General features: G+C 38.6%; 1 protein-coding gene across 5 annotated transcripts in view; it reads left to right on the top strand.

Moving 5' to 3' along the window:
* Positions 1 to 19062, top strand: part of LOC126283941 (putative fatty acyl-CoA reductase CG5065) — a 464455-nt gene that overhangs the window by 432062 nt on the left and 13331 nt on the right. For all 5 annotated transcript variants that reach the window (XM_049982334.1, XM_049982332.1, XM_049982336.1 and 2 more), the window contains one exon: positions 11727 to 11836. In XM_049982334.1, the coding sequence (XP_049838291.1) occupies positions 11727 to 11836 (110 nt within the window). The remainder of the gene's footprint in view (positions 1 to 11726; positions 11837 to 19062) is intronic.

The following is a 19062-nucleotide window of genomic DNA, read 5'->3' as shown; positions in this document are numbered from 1 at the left end:
CACAGTCGACGAATGCCATGGTAGACCAAAGACAATGCAATAGCTGTTCTAGGATAACCACTGAGTCCCACATTGATTCAAATGACACCCTTCCTAAACCAATCTTATCACTTTAAAGAGACTGCAAATTAGGGGTACCTTTTTCAATCTAATGCAGTATGAACTAATGCTGGGAGCACTACATCTCCTCTCTGTGGGTGTGTGCTTCTTAATCTTGGGTGTAGATGAAGCTCCGTGGTCTTACAGGCCACCAACATTCAAAGTTGTTCTGGGTCTTGTCCCACATATTGGTCTTTGTACTGATTTATTGGTTCTTGTGGAACACCTTGTGACCCACTTTGTAATGGTAATAGTATCCTCTTCCTATCCAGCTACCTTTGTACTACAAAAGTAACAAGTTGAAGACATCTCCTTATGTTTCACTCCCCACCAAGCTGAATCCTATAACAAACCTTTCACTTCAGATTCTTGCCTCTGCCAACGATACATCCCCAGGGCCTGATTCAGTTCAGTCGTATGATGCAGCACCTGAATGTTCACCAAAGACAACATGTCCTCAGGGTCTTCATCCACCACTGGCTTAAAAGTGCCTTCCCCTTGCAGTGGAGAGAGAGCACAGCTATTGAATTCTTAAGCCAGGCAAGAACCTTACATGTCTCCACAGCAGCCAGTTGATTAGCACAACCAATGTACCCTATACACTGCTTGAAAGGTTGGTTGTCCACAGATTATGCTGGTTTCTTGAATCTTAGGACCTTTTATCCCCCCGTCAGTGTGGTTTCCGGGTGGGACATCCACAGCCAACCATCTGCTTAGATTGGAAACGACAATCTGACATGCATTTTTCTAAATTCCAATACCTTGCCACAATATTTTTCGACTGTATAAGCTGTATAACACTGCTTGGAGCCATCACACTTTACTCACTCTCCATGACTAGGGCTTTTTAGGTCCCCTACAAATTTTTATTCATCAGTTTTTATCCCACTGGTTGTTCAGAGTTACTCAGCACTTCAATCTCACCACGAGTCCAAGAGAAAATCGTCCCACAGGCCTCTGTCTTCCTCATCGTTATTATGGGTTAGTGACCTCTATTGGGCTGCTGGTCACCACTGGGTTGCATGTCGATGAGTTTTGCATTTGGTACAGCCCCCACTCTCGGGTCTGTGCTGAATGCCAGACCTAAGGTACCATTTGGCAGGCCTCCGCATGCACTCTTCCACACAGTTTCCAGTTCTCTCCTACAAAAACACATGCCATGCATTTCTGCCATCGTACCATGGTCCATCTTGACCAGAAACTCTAGTTAGGTACACAGTACCTGAATATTGTAGCACAGTCCCATTTCTCTGGCCTCCTTTTTGGTAAAATGATACCCACATTCATTACCTGAAGGCCACCTTCGTGCAGAAGCTGCTCTCCATATCTTTGCTCACCGCTCACCCAGCTTGAGGTGCAGATCGTGCTACTCTTATCTGTACTTACCGGGGTCCTGGTTTCATCCTGACTGGACTATAATTCCCATGTTTATGACTTGGTGGCACCTTCAGCGTGAAAACTGTTAGGCCCTGTCCCCCATCAAGAGTGCATCTGGCCATTGGAGCCGCTCAGACTAGTCCTGTAGACAGTGTTCTTGTTGAAGTTGGGATCCTGCCCCTTCAGATTCAACAGTACAAGCTCTTGGTCTTATATACAATCAAAATTCAACAATTCTCTGATCATACAATGTTTCCCATTCTCTCTATATATGAGGGGTGTTTTCCTGATACCTCCGGTGAAACTAGCAGTTGGAATGTGCCTCCCTTCCCTGTGCCAAGATCTCCATCTCCCCTTCCTGAATTGTGCTCACCATGTTTTCTCACACACTCATTCTTGAATGGTTCCTAGGCCACATATTGGGGCCGATCTCTTCCAGTTCCTAAAGTCTTGGTTATCGCCATGACCTCTAGGTATCTGTTAGGTCCATTTCTTAGAGTTACAGTATGGTCCTATCTTTTACATCAAAGGCCATAAAACTATGGCATTGAGCTTACAGCGGAACTGACAGCTGTTAACAGTGTCTACATTTTAGTGAACAGACTTCCCCTGACCATTTTTTAATATGTGCTGACTCAGTGGGCAATCTCCAGTCTATTGACCGTTGCTATTCTTGCCACCTTTCGGTCCCTGCTATTCATAATCTTCTCACTGGCCTTCATTATACTGCCTGTTCAGTTGTCTTTCTCTGGGTCTCAAGTCATGTGGGTATCCTGAGGAGGAACTGGCCAATTGTTTGGCTAGAGGAGCACCTACTTGCTCTCTGTTTGCCTGTTTGCTTTGCTGACACTAGGTGTGGATTTGAAGGTGGAGATGAGATGTGTTCTGTGAAGAAAACAGTTCCTGGAGATTTACTGTGATCGTGAATTTGTAATCAGAAAATGTTTAAAGAAAAACTGCAGGAAGAAAATTAATATTGTGTAAACCCCATGAACCTGTTTTACTTCCGGAAATGTCAAAAGCACACCTCTATATGAGGAGTTTCCGAATCCTGTTAAACTTCTGATAATAAAATCCTTTGATAGCGGAAAAGAGTAAAAAAATCTGAAGCTAATTTTATAAATAATGACACAGTGTACTTTAATTTTGTTTAAAAGTAACTAACCCAGATAAATTTGCACCTAAGCATGAATGAATGGGAATATGACATTAAGTGGCACGTAAACAAAGATTGCGTTCTTTAACAACTGTCAGATTCAAAATTCCCTTGAATATGCTAAGTCGAATCAATGGTGAATAAGCTAGTTCTTTGTAATTGGTTGGTGTAAATAATGTCAATGGCAGATGCTTCAAATCACACGTTTAGCCATGTTTTGCAGTGCAACACATAAATTCTCCTATCTAAATTACTGCAGATACACATCAAAGCAGGCCCTTCCAAAAGACACATACAACACATGCAACGACTAATGCAAATACTATGAAGAACAGAAACAAATAAATGATGGCAATAACTACTGTTAGGGGTGGGGTCAGCAATCACTGAAGGTGAACAGTCTTTACAATACACTACTTTTATTTATAGAGAGAAATATTAATAGATAGTCTATTACAAAGTATAAAGGAATAAAATTGGTTACAACTGTGTTTCTCGAAGAGTGGAATGTTTTTAGGTGTTATCTGTTCTGTGCCTGCGTGAGGTGGTTGTGGCGCTAGAAGCAGTTTGAAGTTGCTGATATGAATGAAGTTTATCCAGTCGTGTCCTTGGCATTAAACTGTCCTCTTTTCTTACATCTTGTTTGGGCTGTCAGTGGTAATAAGTGGCGTAGCATCCATTTGTCGTAGGCCGGAAGAAAGTAACTGCTTATGCAGCACCTGAAGGTCGTATTAATGCAAGTGCAACTTTCACACACGACAGTTTGGCACGGTCCACATGACGTGTTTAAATTAACGTTCCACATGCTATACTTCACCAATTGTGAAGCTAGGCAGTCCATCTACTATTAATATCATGGTTCACAATAATACTATTCCTGCAAATACGGTCACTTACGTAGGAACACAGTTCACAGTTACCACATTGGCAGTTAGTGTTTTAGCAAACATCGTATATCGTAGTCAAGAAAATGAGCAATATTAAATTCAGTTTATGTAATGCAGTTCAATTCTAAAATGATGACAATACTGTCTGCTCGCAAGTGCCTTGTCACCACCACAGGCATTATTCTGCAGATACCAACAACGTTTGCGTAATACAAAGTCCTTTTAGAATATCCATCATAAAGTTAAATTCCAGACCGGTTTAACACAAAAAGTCAGGTATTAATATTACATTAAACACACACCATTGCTACACACAGTAGTCGGTACTTGCTTCCATACCACCATGCTTTCACACCAACCCTCTGGTCTGTTCCACACTGTTCGACCCGACAACTGCCGATACCTCTCTCGCTCCACAGTTCTTAAAACACTTCTGCCTATTGCTTTCTGTTTTACACAATACATTTAATAAAACTATTTGAAAGATCCCCAGAAACAAAATCCCAGTCTTTACATAAGAAACTCGTACAGAAAATAGCACAGCAAACATAGTCACGCACACTTCATGTTCTACACTGTATAACCAAATGGAAAATATTCTACGTCATCGGAAATATGTCCATGGAGTACAAGGTAGTAAAAGAAAAGAAAAAAAATTATATCTCGTTATTAGTCATGGCATCAAAGTTCTCTCTAGGAAATGGAATGACATCTGGTAGGCTATTGCCCCACGTAATAATCACCACACAATCAAGGAGACTACTGTCCTATGTTGTCTCCACATCGATGTTACCAGGTTAACCGATAGTTTCCTTTTGTGTAACACGACACACCCACATTGTGGTTGTGGACTCTTACAAACAGTTACTTACATCTTCATAGGATTCCTCCTCCTTTTGGTCCTCTGTGCTAAGTATGTACTTCCAGATTCATTGCCTCTAATATTGGCAGATGTATTATTATTGGATGATTCGTGGATTGTTGAACTGGCTTACAGTTTTCCATGGAACTGGTTTAAGATTTCAGTGTACCTCTGGAGCAGGGCCAGGACAATTGGGGGATGGGGCGTCTCCCACTGTGTTCTAAGTTTGAACAATCCCCGACTCTACCTCTTTGACCAGGCCGCTCTTTCAACCCTCATTTACTCTGTTTTAATCACTTTTAGATTCAGTCAGTCTCCTTTCTGCCACACCCGATTTTCTGTTCTGGGTATCATACTCTTTTGAATAGTGGATGCTCGTGGCTGTAATGGATCAGGTGTGGTGGGGCAGGTGCAGATGGGACATTCCCTGATGCAGAGCCCTGGGGATGCTCTCCTGCTGACTTCCCCATCCCCTTCATCTTACTTTTGTAATTGACACCACAAAAGATGTCTATGATGATTTCTGTTTCTCTGTGTCACTGTTATGAAGCTCATGACTAGATTAGAAAACATTCATGGATGTCTCTTCTCTTTCTATGCACCATTCCTGGATGGACGGACTGATGACCTTGTTGGCAGGTTTCTTCCACCCCCCCCCCCCCCCCCCGCCCCCCCAAAAAAAACTGACCAACCCTAATCTTTCTTGAAAACTGGAGTTACCTAGGTTATTTCCAATGTGTCTGAAAAACTCCCTGACATTAATATACTGTTAATTGCAGTGGAAATATATCCCATCAGTTCAAAAAGCTTCAAAATTTTTTGATAAAAAGCAGAGAAAAAATAGGATTGTGGTTTTAATGCTTCAGGTGTTCTACATAGTCATCATCATCCACCCCCACCCCCCCCCCCCCCAGTCTTCTTGAGAACCACACAAACATCATTCTTACAACCATATGAAACCATCAGAAAAGTATTCTTTTGGATGTTGTCCAATTTGCACATCGCATTGGCTTGAATGTCGGGTATTCATCAAAGCATTAATTTCTGCAGCTTACCATTTTGTTGTAGGTCCTTATTTGTAACACAAAGACTCTTTCCCCTTTATGCTTTTTTTCCAAAAAGCAATTGTCCGCATTTAAAATTTTTATCAAGTCATGGCAACAGTCCACATGTTACTATTTTTGTTTGGGAGTCAAGTGTATCAGAGGAAAAAAAAAACTTTGCACACGCTTTTCTGTTCTTGAAATCACTCTGGGTGCCTTGAACACTTGATTTAGAGGTGTTGCAATTTGTAAGACGACAATGTTTGATTTATTGTGCAACTTAACTCTCTTTTCCAACTGATTGGTTGAATGCCCATTTGTTGTTTGCAGTTGTTATTTCAAGCTGCCACCATAGTTACTTTGCTGACACCAGAAATAAAATAAGTCTCGCAACTTCTTGAATGGTCAATGTATATCAGAAATGATGTATCTACTATGCTTTTTATTTCATTTCTACCAGTTGAGGTGATGTACGAGTTCATGCTGTTGGCATTCTATACTGGCATTGTGGTTTATTATGAAGTCATTAATGAAATTATCCTTTCTTATTTGGAAGCTATTTATGACATTCCATAAACACTAGCACCAGTGTTGTTTTCATTATACAATATGTGAGCTACAGGATCACCTCCAACTCTTATAAGTCACTGCCGTAATCATGACGTGCTGTAAAATTTTCAGAAAAGCTTATCTTCATATTTCCCAAGTTAATACGAGCAGACAAAAGGTAAAGATATGATGTGATATACCTGTTATCTCTCACTTCTTATCCTAGTAAGCTATTTAGACCAACTGCTTCAGTAAATGTAAAGAAAGGCTAGAAATAGTTCTGACCATACACATAACAACAAAAAGAAGATGCGCAAAAAAAGAAACCAAACATGTTCTGACATTTTGCAGGCTTAAAGAAATCCTTTCGCAATAATGTAATATTATGTGACATTTCCAGAAGTGTGAGGTAAATAAGGATGGAATATGAGAACAGAAAATTAATGTACATATCAACTCGAATATAAGTGCTTGCAATAAAAAAGAGAGATTTGGAGAGGGAAGCTCATGTTATAAAAGAAAATAAGTGATGTGTAAGTTAGTATTCATATTTTATGCTCTAAATGTTTCTATAGGCAGTACTAAGATTTTTGTCTCCTGTAGGTTCACACTGGCTAGACATTTATGTCTCTGTACAATAAGGTACTCTTCTACTCTCTTTCCTCCCCCCTCCCCCCCCCCCCAACCCCCCTTCCCTCCCTCCACCCAACACCTGGAATTTTCAATCTCCTATCAGATGTTTGTCAGGAGTATGTTACAAAATTCAGTACCAAATATGAGTCTTTTTCTAGGCACTATACAGGTATGCATAATTCGTATGGAATTTTGTTTTCTTCATAGCTGTTGATTGTGAATTTTACAGTTGATTATAAATTCACCCACATTATTTTCAAAATGTGCAATTAGAAAGTGAAGGTATTGGCATAAGTGTGCCAAGTTTCTGCAGATTTTCAATTATGAACTTCCTTAGTTCTGTGGAATAAATACTTTCTTGACATCAGGTGCATTGGCCCAGAAGATTGTGCTATAGGAGTTTTGAGTGAAAGAATTGCAGTAAAACCATTTGTAGGTCTACACAACTAGAAATCTTTTGTAAATACAAAACGGGTCGAACTAAACTTCAGCCTAATTTACCAGTGTGCTGGTATTGCCTCAGTGTGTTATACTTTAGGATATTAAGGAATTTTACACACATTGTCATTTAGTGTGTGCCCATTGATGTCTATTTTTGCTACCTGCAATCCGTTTTTTATTTGTCTGGAATTGTGTAGTTGGTTTCTGTAAGGTCAAGATTTCAGTAGTTTACTGCAAACCAGTTGTATGGCTATTCAAATGTTCTTCAGGCAGTGCCTGGTATGGATATGGTAATTGCTTTCTTTATAGAAAATTCTCAACAGAAATCAAAGTTAGCTGTTGTAAGTTAGATTCTCAAAAAAAAAAGTTTAGAAAGGAGAGGAATAGGATTATAATTAGAGGTAACTTGCATATCTCCACATTTATAAATGAGTATTACTACTGTACATTCCAATCTAATAATGGAAAATCCAGGTTGGAATATCAACAATATTAGGAAAAGGATAGATAGCTACTCTCTGTAAAGATGACCCACTGAGTTGCACACAGATACAACAAAAAAGACTTTTACATATTATAGCTTGGCCAGAGCCTTCTTCAGCAAAGAAAACACACACACATTCACACAAACATGCACATGTCTGCTACCACTGGTAGCTCCAACCAAGCAAAGTTGCTTTAGGCTTTGGCCTAAAGCTATAATGTGTAAGAATCTTTTCTATGAGCCTGTCTGCAACTCACCAGGTCGTCATTATTGTGAGTATATTCCAATGTTTCATGAAATATATCTTGACCTATTGACTGATTACAAAGGTACCTCAAAAGGTGTTATCAAGTTCTTCTGTGCTTTTATATCTCTAGATATATTACGGAAATATAGTATTCAGCATAGTTAATGCATTATTGTAGCCGTGATAGACACAAAGCCCACACGTACCACAGGTAGAAGTTGATGTGCCAACAACCTCCGCAGATGATGAAGAGATTGAAGAAACGTATGATGTGATAAAAGAAATTATTCAGATAGTTACGGGAGACAAAAATTTGATAGTCACGGGTGTATAAAAAGGAAGAGAAGGAAAAGTAGTAGATGAATTTGAACTGGGGGGTAAGGAATGATAGGGGAATGGAAATGAATGTTTGGCGTCATTGGCCGGGAGGCCCGTTATGGGGCAGGTCCGGCCACATTGGTGCAGGTCTTATTACATTCAACGCCACAAAGGGCGGCCTGCATGCCGGGTGAAGATGAAATGGTGATGAAGACAACACAACACCCAGTCCCTGAGCGGAGAAAATCCCTGACCCAGCCGGGAATCCAACCCCGGCCCGTAGGACGGCAATCCGTCACACTGCCCACTCAGCAAACGAGTCGGGTATGATAGGGGAAGCCAACTGCTAGAATTTTGTACAGAACATAACCTAATCATAGCTAACACTTGATTTAAGAACCATGAAAGAAGGTATTATACATGGAAGAGGCCCGGAGACATTGGGAGGTTTCAGATAGATTATATAATGGTAAGACAGAGGTTCAGGAATCAGGTTTTAAACTGTAAGACAGGAGCAGATGTGGACTCTGACCACGATTTGTTGGTTATGAACTGTAGATTAAAACTAAATAAACAGCAAAAAGGTACTAATTTAAGGAGATGGGACCTTGGTAAACTGCAAGAACCAGAGCTGGTAGAGAGTTTCAGAGAGAGCATTAGGGAATGATTGACAAGAACAGGGGAAAGAAGTACAGTAAAAGAAGAATGGGTAGCTTTGGGAGATGAAGTAGTGAAGGCAGCAGAGGATCAAGTAGGTAAAAAGATGAGGGCTAGTAGAAATCCTTGGGTAACAGAAGGTATATTGAATTTAATTGATAAAAGGAGAAAATATAAAAATGCAGTAAATGAAGCAGGCAAATAGGAATACAAACGTCTCAAAAATGAGATTGACAGGAAGTCCAAAATGGCTAAGCAGGGATGGCTAGAGGACAAATGTAAGGATGTAGAGGCATGTAACACTAGGGGTAAGATAGATACTGTCTACAGGAAAATTAGAGAGACCTTTGCAGAAAAGGGAACCACTTGTATGAATATCAAGAGCACAGATGGAAACCCAGTTCTAAGCAAAGAAGGGAAATCAGAAAGGTGGAAGGAGTATACAGAGGATCTATTCAAGGGAGATGTACTTGAGAGCAATATTATGGAAATGGAAGAGGACGTAGATGAAGATAAAATGTGAAATACGATACTGCATGAAAAATTTGACAGAGCTCTGGAAGATCCAAGTTGAAATAAGGCCCCACGAATCGAGAGCATTCCATTAGAACTACTGATAGTCTTGGAAGAGCCAACCATGATAAAACTCTACCATGTGGTGAGCAAGGGAGAGGCAAAATACCTTCAGACTTCAAGAAGAATATAATAATTCCACTCCCAAAGAAATCTGGTGCTGACATGTGTGAGAATTACTGAACTATCATTTTAATAAGTCACGGTTGCAAAATACTAACACAAATGCTTTACAGAAAAATGGAAAAACTGGTAGGAGCCGAACTTGGGGAAGATAAGTTTGAATTCTGTAGAAATGTTAAAACATATGAGGCAATACTGACCGTATGACTTATCTTAGAATATGGGATGAGGAAAGGCAAACCTACATTTCTAGCATTGTAGACATAGAGAAAGCTTTTGACAGTCTTGACTGGAATACTCTCTTTAAAATTCTGAAGATGGCAGGGGTAAAATGCAGGGAGCAAAAGGCTATTTACAATTTGTATGGAAACCAGATGGCAGTTGCAAGACTTGAGGGGCATGTAAAGGAAGCAGTGGTTGAAAAGGGAGTGACACAGGGTTGTAGTCTATCCCAGATGTTATTCAATCTGTATACTGAGCAAGCAGTAAAGGAAACAAAAGAAAAAAATTGGAGTAGGAATTAAAATCTATGGAGAAGAAATAAAAACTTTTGAGGTTTGCTGATGACATTGTAATTCTGTCAGAGACAGCAAAACACCTGAAAGAGCAGTTGAATGGAATGGACAGTGTCTTGAGAGGAGGATATAAGATGAACATCAACAAAAGCAAAATGAGGATAATGGAATGTGATTGAATTAAATCAGGTGAAGCTGAGGGAATTAGATTAGGGACTATGACACTTACAGTAGTAGAGGAGTTTTGTTAATTGGGGAGAAAAATAACTGATGATGGTCAAAACAGAGAGGATATAAAATGTAGAGTGGCTATGGCAAGGAAAACATTTCTGAGGAACAGAAATTTCTTTATGTCGAGTATAGATTTAAGTGTCAGGAAGGAAGTCTTTTCTAAAAGTATTTGTATGGAGTGTAGCCATTTCTGGAAATGAAACATGGACAATAAATAGTTTAGACAAGAAGAAAATAGAAATTTTGAAATGTGGTGCTACAGAAGAGTGATGGACATTAGATGAATAGATCACATAACTAATGAGGTGGTACTGAATGGATTGGGGAGAAGAGGAACTAATGACAAAATTTGACTAGAAGAAGAGATTGGTTGTTAGGATATATTCTGTGTTATCTAGGGATCATCAGTTTAGTACTCGAGGGAAGGGTGGAGGGTAAAAATCGTAGAGGGAAACAGAGATGAATACACTAAGCAGATTCAGAAGGATGTAGGTTGCAGTAGTTACTCAGAGATGAAGCAGTTTCACAGGATAGAGTAGCATTTTTGTGTGTATGTGGTATTAAGTATCTGATCAGTTTGTGTGACTTCCAAATGTCTTGCAGTAATATGAGCTCGTATATTTGCTGTTTGAGATGCTTTTTAACTGTTTGTTAAAGGATCTAAAAGTGGTGGTATCTTAATTTTTTCCTATCTGTGCTTTCCAGGATGGAGTTCTTTCCCATAAATTATTTGTGCTCTGTTATTCCACAACCCGGTATTACAGAAAAAGTACCCTAAAAAGGGCTCATTCAAAACATTAGAAATCGCAGGCATTGAAAAGCCCAAACTGAATGTTGTGTAATAAATTAGCAGTATTTTCACAGAAATGCAGCATCAAAGAAGTGGCTGACTGCATCACTGTTATTGGTAATACTGCTGATTATTCACATCAAAGTCCTCATCTTATGTAAAGAGACCAACCATATTACAGACACTGCAAACAGGGATAGGTAAATGGCATTGTAGCAGCTCAGGTGCAGACCAGCAACATGGCACCAAGTGGCATCCATTATTGAGGGGGAAAAACTAGTGTCCTTGAATTTCATTAATCACTCTACAGAGGCCACAAAAATGTGAAAAAATCCAATAGGATTCTTCGTAAAAGCAGGCATACTAAATACGTAAGAGTCATTGACTTCTCTCCAATGTATCTGAGGCAGTGGTGTAATATTTTTTTTCCGTATCATAAAACAGAAGCAAGAAAACCTAGAAGGAAAGTGCTGTGAGATATGACAGTTCCACAATTTTCCTTATTTGTACTGATATCTTTATTTATGTTTAGAATCTTTTTCAGCACCAGCATCTCAATAGCAAAGACCAGGCTATTCACTTAATAGCACAGCAGAGCAAAAATTTCTTAATGATACAAGGTACAATTTTTAAAAGAAGTGGTCTTTGTCAGTACATCAGATAGACTTTCTTAACTGTTGTGTAGTTAATATGAACATGCAGTGACATCTTTAACAATATGACTTTTTTCCAATTTTTCAGACTGATAGGCAACCGTCCAAACACATACACTTTTACAAAGGCTCTTGCAGAAAGTATGTTACTTACAGAATGTGGGAATCTTCCTGTGGCCATAGTTAGACCTTCCATTGGTGAGTTCATTTCTGTTCTCCATAAATAAGTTTCGGAATGACATATTTCTTTAAAATTTGATATTGCAAAATGATTTCTGCCCAGATGTATTCTAAAATTAACCATTGATTATGTTCTTGGGTGACAGCACCATTTATTTGTTTTGTATGTGTATTTGGCTTTCTCACAGCTTTCTATCCTCTCTTCATATGTTAGCACATGAAATATGGCCCACAAGTCAATACCCTCTACATTTTACCATGAAATTATTGTAAGGCATAAATGTGTGTAAAGTTGAGTTTTTTCAAAACCAGATTTTGTCCTTCTCTTTTTCTGATATCAAGCAAGTAACAATTCACCTTAACAGGGTGATTTTTTTAGAGATTGCAAATTTAGAAATTTTTTCCATAAATTTTGTTGGTTAATAAAGAATTGTGCTACATCCTTGTTTGAAAATTTCCCTACACCATTGTAGCATCAGTATACACAATTTTTGTGAAGTAAACAAATTACAAAAATGCTTCATAGAGTTTGTTTTATATTAAACACGCCTTGTGTTGCATCTGTTGTGTTTTTTAACACCCACAGAGGGTTAGGTGTAGATTTCTAGTGAAAATATGGATTTTTCATTATACTGAGGTCCACTCTAGTAGTAGTAGTAGTAGTAGTAGTAGTAGTAGCAGTAGTAGTAGTAGTAGTAGTAGTAGTAGTTCAGATGTTGCATGAAGGAAGTTCTGAGTCAAAAGAACATTGTTTTAACTATCTGTCATTTCTGTACTTTCCATGAAGTGGGACCCTGGTCAGGGATGAAACAGCAATCAGTCAGACCATTGTGCAGTGTACAATGTCACTATTTTGTATGGTTTAGTTTAAATTGGTTTGCTACTTGGATTTGGATTTTACGTTTATAACCCACTGGTTTTCTATCTCAAGTCTGTGAACAGAGACTCGGAGTACAACCCTGCAATTTAAAATTATGAAACTAGGAATAATAAGTAGTCAGTGTTATAAAATATGCTATACATATAAACTTAAAATTGTTAAACAACATTTTACATGATTATAAGCATTTTAAAGAAAAACAATGAAATGCTGTACCAAAAGATTTCAAATTTAGGGAGAATGTTACCAAAACAACTAAAAACAAGGTCGTGCATTGTCATACATATATTTATGTGCAAAACATGAGTGTGACTTTGGGCCCTGTCGCGATATAATCATCATATCTGTTCAGGTGAATTACTTAGGAGCATTTGTGGAAATGGATTATGACACTCAAAACCCCTCTTAAATGTCCTTTCACATCAATAGGACTTGCAAACTTTAATGACATAATAAACAACACAGGGGTACATCAGTCTGTCTTTAACTGCCATCTGTGGTGGGGATATGTTGAATTACCACAGCCAGAGTGTTTCCTGTGCTCCAGCAGAGGGACACACTGTAAAAGGAGGAAGGAACTAGTATGTGCCATCCTGTATGAAAGGGTTAAGGTAAAGGAGTCTTAGACTCAAAGGTTGCTTTCAGTACCAAAGTGCTGTGCTGGGCATGGCATTAGGGATTGTATGCCCATACATTCTTTTGATCTTTGAACTGACTTACATAAATAGTCATAGGGGAATGTACAATTCAGTGTTCACTCTGAGTCATGGCATAACCTGACAGTTTTCACATTATTGAATTACAGCTAGAGGTGAAATAAACAATAAGCAACAGAAAAAAGCTAAAATTGCCTGCAGATTAAACCCAGATCTTTTGATTTGTAGTCAGATGCTTGCTTGCTTGCTTACTTACCCACGAAACCACACATGATATGTTTAAGCTCATTATTTAGCATCTAGACTTAAGAGTGAAATATTTGCGATATTACAAGAATATGCAGATTATGAAAACTGTTTTTGCACCAGTGTTTGAAAGTTGAGCATAATCAAAAAACAAGAGCACATTGCTTTTACAGGATGTTAAGAGTGTTAAGGATCAATGTAACTCTTAATCGCAAGAAGTTTGAAGTAAAACAGTGTCCTGAATAACTAATCAGGGAATTTCTCAAAATGAGAACGTATATTGCAAAAGCAAAACTAGAAAATCTCTCATGCAACAACAAAACTAACATGCTTAGTAGTGACAAGGCATGCTCTCTGTGAGCTGATATGAGAGCTCTGTTAAGTCAGTCCATTTCCTGGAAAGAACTTTGCATAGGTTTGGAAGAGTCCTTGACAGCAGCCACCATTGCACCTCTAAGGTCCTTTTACATGGAGACACTACATTATGAAACTAAGTTTCAAAATGGTACTGGTAGCCACTGTGAATGCACAGTGCGCAGTTTTGAAAGTTAGAACTTTTCAACTTTTAGAACACACAGCTGTCAACTGTATGTGATTTTTGGTTTGGCACCGATTTAAGAAAGGCAGCATGAAGAGGGAAACAGAACATAGTTGGTTTCTGGTTAGTTATGGTATGCATAGGGGTTTGTGGGACATTAATAATATTTATTACAAGAAAGAAGGGGCAATAAGACCAGAAATATAATGTTCCATCTGCCCCACAAGGTGTACCCTTGGCGAACTATGGCTTGAGATGAGAGAAACACTGGACTTGGTCCGACGTTGGGCTGAAAGGCTTTGAAACAAATCTCCAGACACGAAAAAGTAAATTTAAGTAAGTATTACAAGAAGAAAGTGTGATGCAATATTGCAGTTGAGACAGTTCTTAGTGATGCGAATGTCGGTGGATTGACAGTGTCATATTTATTGACCAAAGTACATTCAGGAAGAAATAAGAAGACACCCAACATTAATAAAGATCCCTGTCTGTAGAAAGTGCTCTTACATCAGTATGAAACCACTGAAGATACTCACCAAATAGCCAGCTTTGTTAAAAGCACAGCTTTGCAAATACGGAAGTTAGCCAAAGAATAAAATGTGGAGTTAATGGTGAAAGTCCAGAATTTAATATGTTATGAAGTAAAAAACTTTCATGTGCAAAAATTGAAAAAATACTTTATAACTAGGAAGTAGCACAAGTATCTGGAACGAACTTACAGACTGTGGAGTTTGCAGTGTGATATGGATATTCTAAGAGGCAAATGAGAATAGACACTTGCCAAAATAAATTCTATGTGATCTGCAGTTTCAGTATTTTAATTTGTGAGTGCATTTTGAACTCTGTTAAGAAGACTGATGAGTTCTTGTGACATCATTCTTAGGCAGTTGATGTAGCTTAAAGGGTCTTGCACAACAGTTTATTTCAACAAGGTTTATGAACACCAGAACTGACGTCTTATCTTAATCCAGTCAAGAATCCAAACATTTTCATTCTTTCTGTTTTGTACTGATCTCATGTAGGCAAGAATGAACTCTGCCACTACTAATTTAACTGCCAAATCATCATTTCTCTATTTTGGCACTGGTGGCTGCAAGAAATGAATTTTGCAATGTAGTGTCTCTATGTAAACCAGGGGCAGTATGCTTTTTAGGGTTTATAACCAGAGTTCTCATTGATCATTTTGTGTACTGGATATCTTCACTTAAAAGTAATTCTTCTATAAAGGAAGCAGTATGCTTCAATGTCTTCACAAAGAGGATGTATGGACCAACTACGCATTTGATAAGCTATGCATGTTCTTACAGGTCCTCATCTCCTTACCTCTGGACAGTAAGACCATTTCTCCAATACCAACAGGCTATGTACACCCATCCAACATGAACTCCACACAATGCCCTCATTACCATGAAACTGGTATATCTCTGTGATGTTTCTACAGTTGCACCAGTCTCCTCTTTCCCACCACAGTAATGTGTAACAAGCAAGAATCATTTGGTAAACCTGGACAGAAGTAATCTTTGAACAACATGTGCCTTTCTTTATGTTATAGCCTCATTCTAATTAAATTTGTACTCATGGCATTATACAACCTTCTTTGGGTGATTTAACAGTACAGGGAGAAGTAGATTTAAAGAAAAAAATTGGCAAGATCTTCATTGTTGAGTTACTAACAAAGACACAGCACCAGTTTTGTTGTTTTTGGAGGTAATATTTCCCATGACAAATAATCAAATCGGAGACTTTTAGCTACGGATTGGGGCGGCACAAATGAAACAAATTGATTAGTGAAAATTGCATTTAATTATGCTCCATCTTGTGCAAATCTTCGTTAAGTTTAAACAATGGTGGTAACATTCTGCCTACAAACATAATTATTGAAATTAATGTTAATAAACATTACATTGAGACCTTATGTCAATAGGTTACTTGTACTAACTTCAGCACTTGTTGTTAGTACCACAGCAAAAAATACTGCATAAAGCTTGACCTAGCATGGGCGAGTTGTCAGGGCTATGTTTGAGCAACTACTGTCCGTCTTAGTTGACCTTGTTAGTACTTTATAACTAAAAAAGAAAAAGAAATAAAGGGGAAAAAGTTCATACAACATAATATATGTTTGTAGACAATTGATTCCTGTTACTAACATCAGCTGTTTTTGTTATTGATAATATATTTATATCACGTTGCAAATAAACAAATAGTTTCACTGAGTGTCATATGTATAACAGTTAGTCACTTTTATTAACAGTTTAAGAGGTGTTAGCATTTTTGTGGCTATTTCATTGACTGTGTCATGCTCAGTATAGTTGTTTATTCTCGTGCCTTCAGACAGGCCCCCACACTAGATCCACGCAGACAACTTTCACTGAACTGAGTTGCATATGCCTCTTGTTCAAGGCAATAAATATAATATTCTACCAACAAGCTGCCTTACAGAATTCTTTAATAACATGATTAAGGCATCTCCTGTTGATTAATAATGAAGTATGACAGATGCAATAAAAAAGAAAAGGTTTGTGCGTGCGTGCGTGCGTGCGTGGTTGTGTGTGTGTGGGCGCGCGCGCGCGCTTGTGGGGGGTGGTTCTATATGAAATGTCACAATCCTCCAAAAATTTTTCTTATTTCTGGCTCTATAATAAATGGGCCCATCTTTATATTATCGTCAAGAGTGGGGACTTGAAAATTAGTCCTGTTGTGTACTGGTTTGTAGTGATTATTGGTGTGTGTTGGAATGATTGCCTAAGCACAAAAATAACACAACAAAGTTACTTGGCTTAGCAAAAAAGACATTTTTGAAAACTTTTGTCTTCAGCAGGAGACTACCCATCACTCATGGTGACATTTTGAACATTACTGAGACACTGTGGATTTTCAGAATTACTTTTTGTAAACTTTGAACAATATGCATATTGTGGGCAAGAAGCAATTCTTACCTATACTGGCAAAGTAATAATTCTGGTTTGTGAGAAATCTTGGTCATTTATAGGAATTACTTACCCTTTCTCTTTTTTTCTCATTCATATACTAAATTCAGGTGTATCATCTGTAGGTTTCTAGTTGTTGTTGTTGTTTTCAGTCCTGAGACTGGTTTGATGCAGCTCTCCATGCTACTCTATTCTGTGCAAGCTGCTTCATCTCCCAGTACCTACTGCAACCTACATCCTTCTGAATCTGCTTAGTGTACTCATCTCTCGGTCTCCCTCTACGATTTTTACCCTCCACACTGCCCTCCAATGCTAAATTTGTGATCCCTTGATGCCTCAAAACATGTCCTACCAACCGATCCCTTCTTCTAGTCAAGTTGTGCCACAAACTTCTCTTCTCCCCAATCCTATTCAATACCTCCTCATTAGTTACATGATCTATCCACCTTATCTTCAGTATTCTTCTGTAGCACCACATTTCGAAAGCTTCTATTCTCTTCTTGTCCAAACTAGTAATCGTCCATGTTTCACTTCCATACATGGCTACACTCCAAACAAATACTTTCAGAAACGACTTCCTGATACATAAATCTATATTCGATGTTAACAAATTTCTCTTCTTCAGAAACGCTTTCCTTGCCATTGCCAGTCTACATTTTATATCCTCTCTACTTCGACCATCATCAGTTATTTTACTTCCTAAATAGCAAAACTCCTTTACTACTTTAAGTGTCTCATTTCCTAATCTAATTCCCTCAGCATCACCCGATTTAATTTGACTACATTCCATTATCCTCGTTTTGCTTTTGTTAATGTTCATCTTATATCCTCCTTTCAAGACACTGTCCATTCCGTTCAACTGCTCTTCCAAGTCCTTTGCCGTCTCTGACAGAATTACAATGTCATCGGCGAACCTCAAAGTTTTTACTTCGTCTCCATGAATTTTAATACCTACTCCAAACTTTTCTTTTGTTTCCTTTACTGCTTGCTCAATATACAGATTGAATAACATCGGGGAGAGGCTACAACCCTGTCTCACTCCTTTCCCAACCACTGCTTCCCTTTCATGCCCCTCGACTCTTATTACTGCCATCTGGTTTCTGTACAAATTATAAATAGCCTTTCGCTCCCTGTATTTTACCCCTGTCACCTTTAGAATTTGAAAAAGAGTATTCCAGTCAACATTGTCAAAAGCTTTCTCTAAGTCTACAAATGCTAGAAACGTAGGTTTGCCTTTTCTTAATCTTTCTTCTAAGATAAGTCGTAAGGTCAGTATTGCCTCACGTGTTCCAACATTTCGACGGAATCCAAACTGATCCTCCCCGAGGTCTGCATCTACCAGTTTTTCCATTCGTCTGTAAAGAATTCGCGTTAGTATTTTGCAGCCGTGGCTTATTAAACTGATAGTTCGGTAATTTTCACATCTGTCAGCACCTGCTTTCTTTGGGATTGGAATTATTATATTCTTCTTGAAGTCTGAGGGTATTTCGCCTGTCTCATACATCTTGCTCACCAGCTGGTAGAGTTTTGTCATGACTGGCTCTCCCAAGGCCGTCAGTAGTTCTAATGGAATGTTGTCTACTCCGGGGGCCTTGTTTCGACTCAGGTCTTTCAGTGCTCTGTCAAACTCTTCACGCAGTATCGTATCTCCCATTTCGTCTTCATCTACATCCTCTTCTATTTCCATAATATTGTCCTCAAGTACATCGCCCTTGTATAAACCTTCTATATACTCCTTCCACCTTTCTGCCTTCCCTTCTTTGCTTAGAACTGGGCTGCCATCTGAGCTCTTGATATTCATACACGTGGTTCTCTTCTCTCCAAAGGTCTCTTTAATTTTCCTGTAGGCCGTATCTATCTTACCCCTAGTGAGATAAGCTTCTACATCCTTACATTTGTCCTCTAGCCATCCCTGTTGAGCCATTTTGCACTTCCTGTCGATCTCATTTTTGAGACGTCTGTATTCCTTTTTGCCTGCTTCATTTATTGCATTTTTA

The sequence above is a fragment of the Schistocerca gregaria genome, chromosome 8, assembly GCF_023897955.1.
Source record: "Schistocerca gregaria isolate iqSchGreg1 chromosome 8, iqSchGreg1.2, whole genome shotgun sequence".
NCBI classification, from domain to species: domain Eukaryota; kingdom Metazoa; phylum Arthropoda; class Insecta; order Orthoptera; family Acrididae; genus Schistocerca; species Schistocerca gregaria.
The sequence above is the reverse complement of the archived record's forward strand: the minus strand, read 5'-3'. Positions and strand labels throughout refer to the sequence as shown.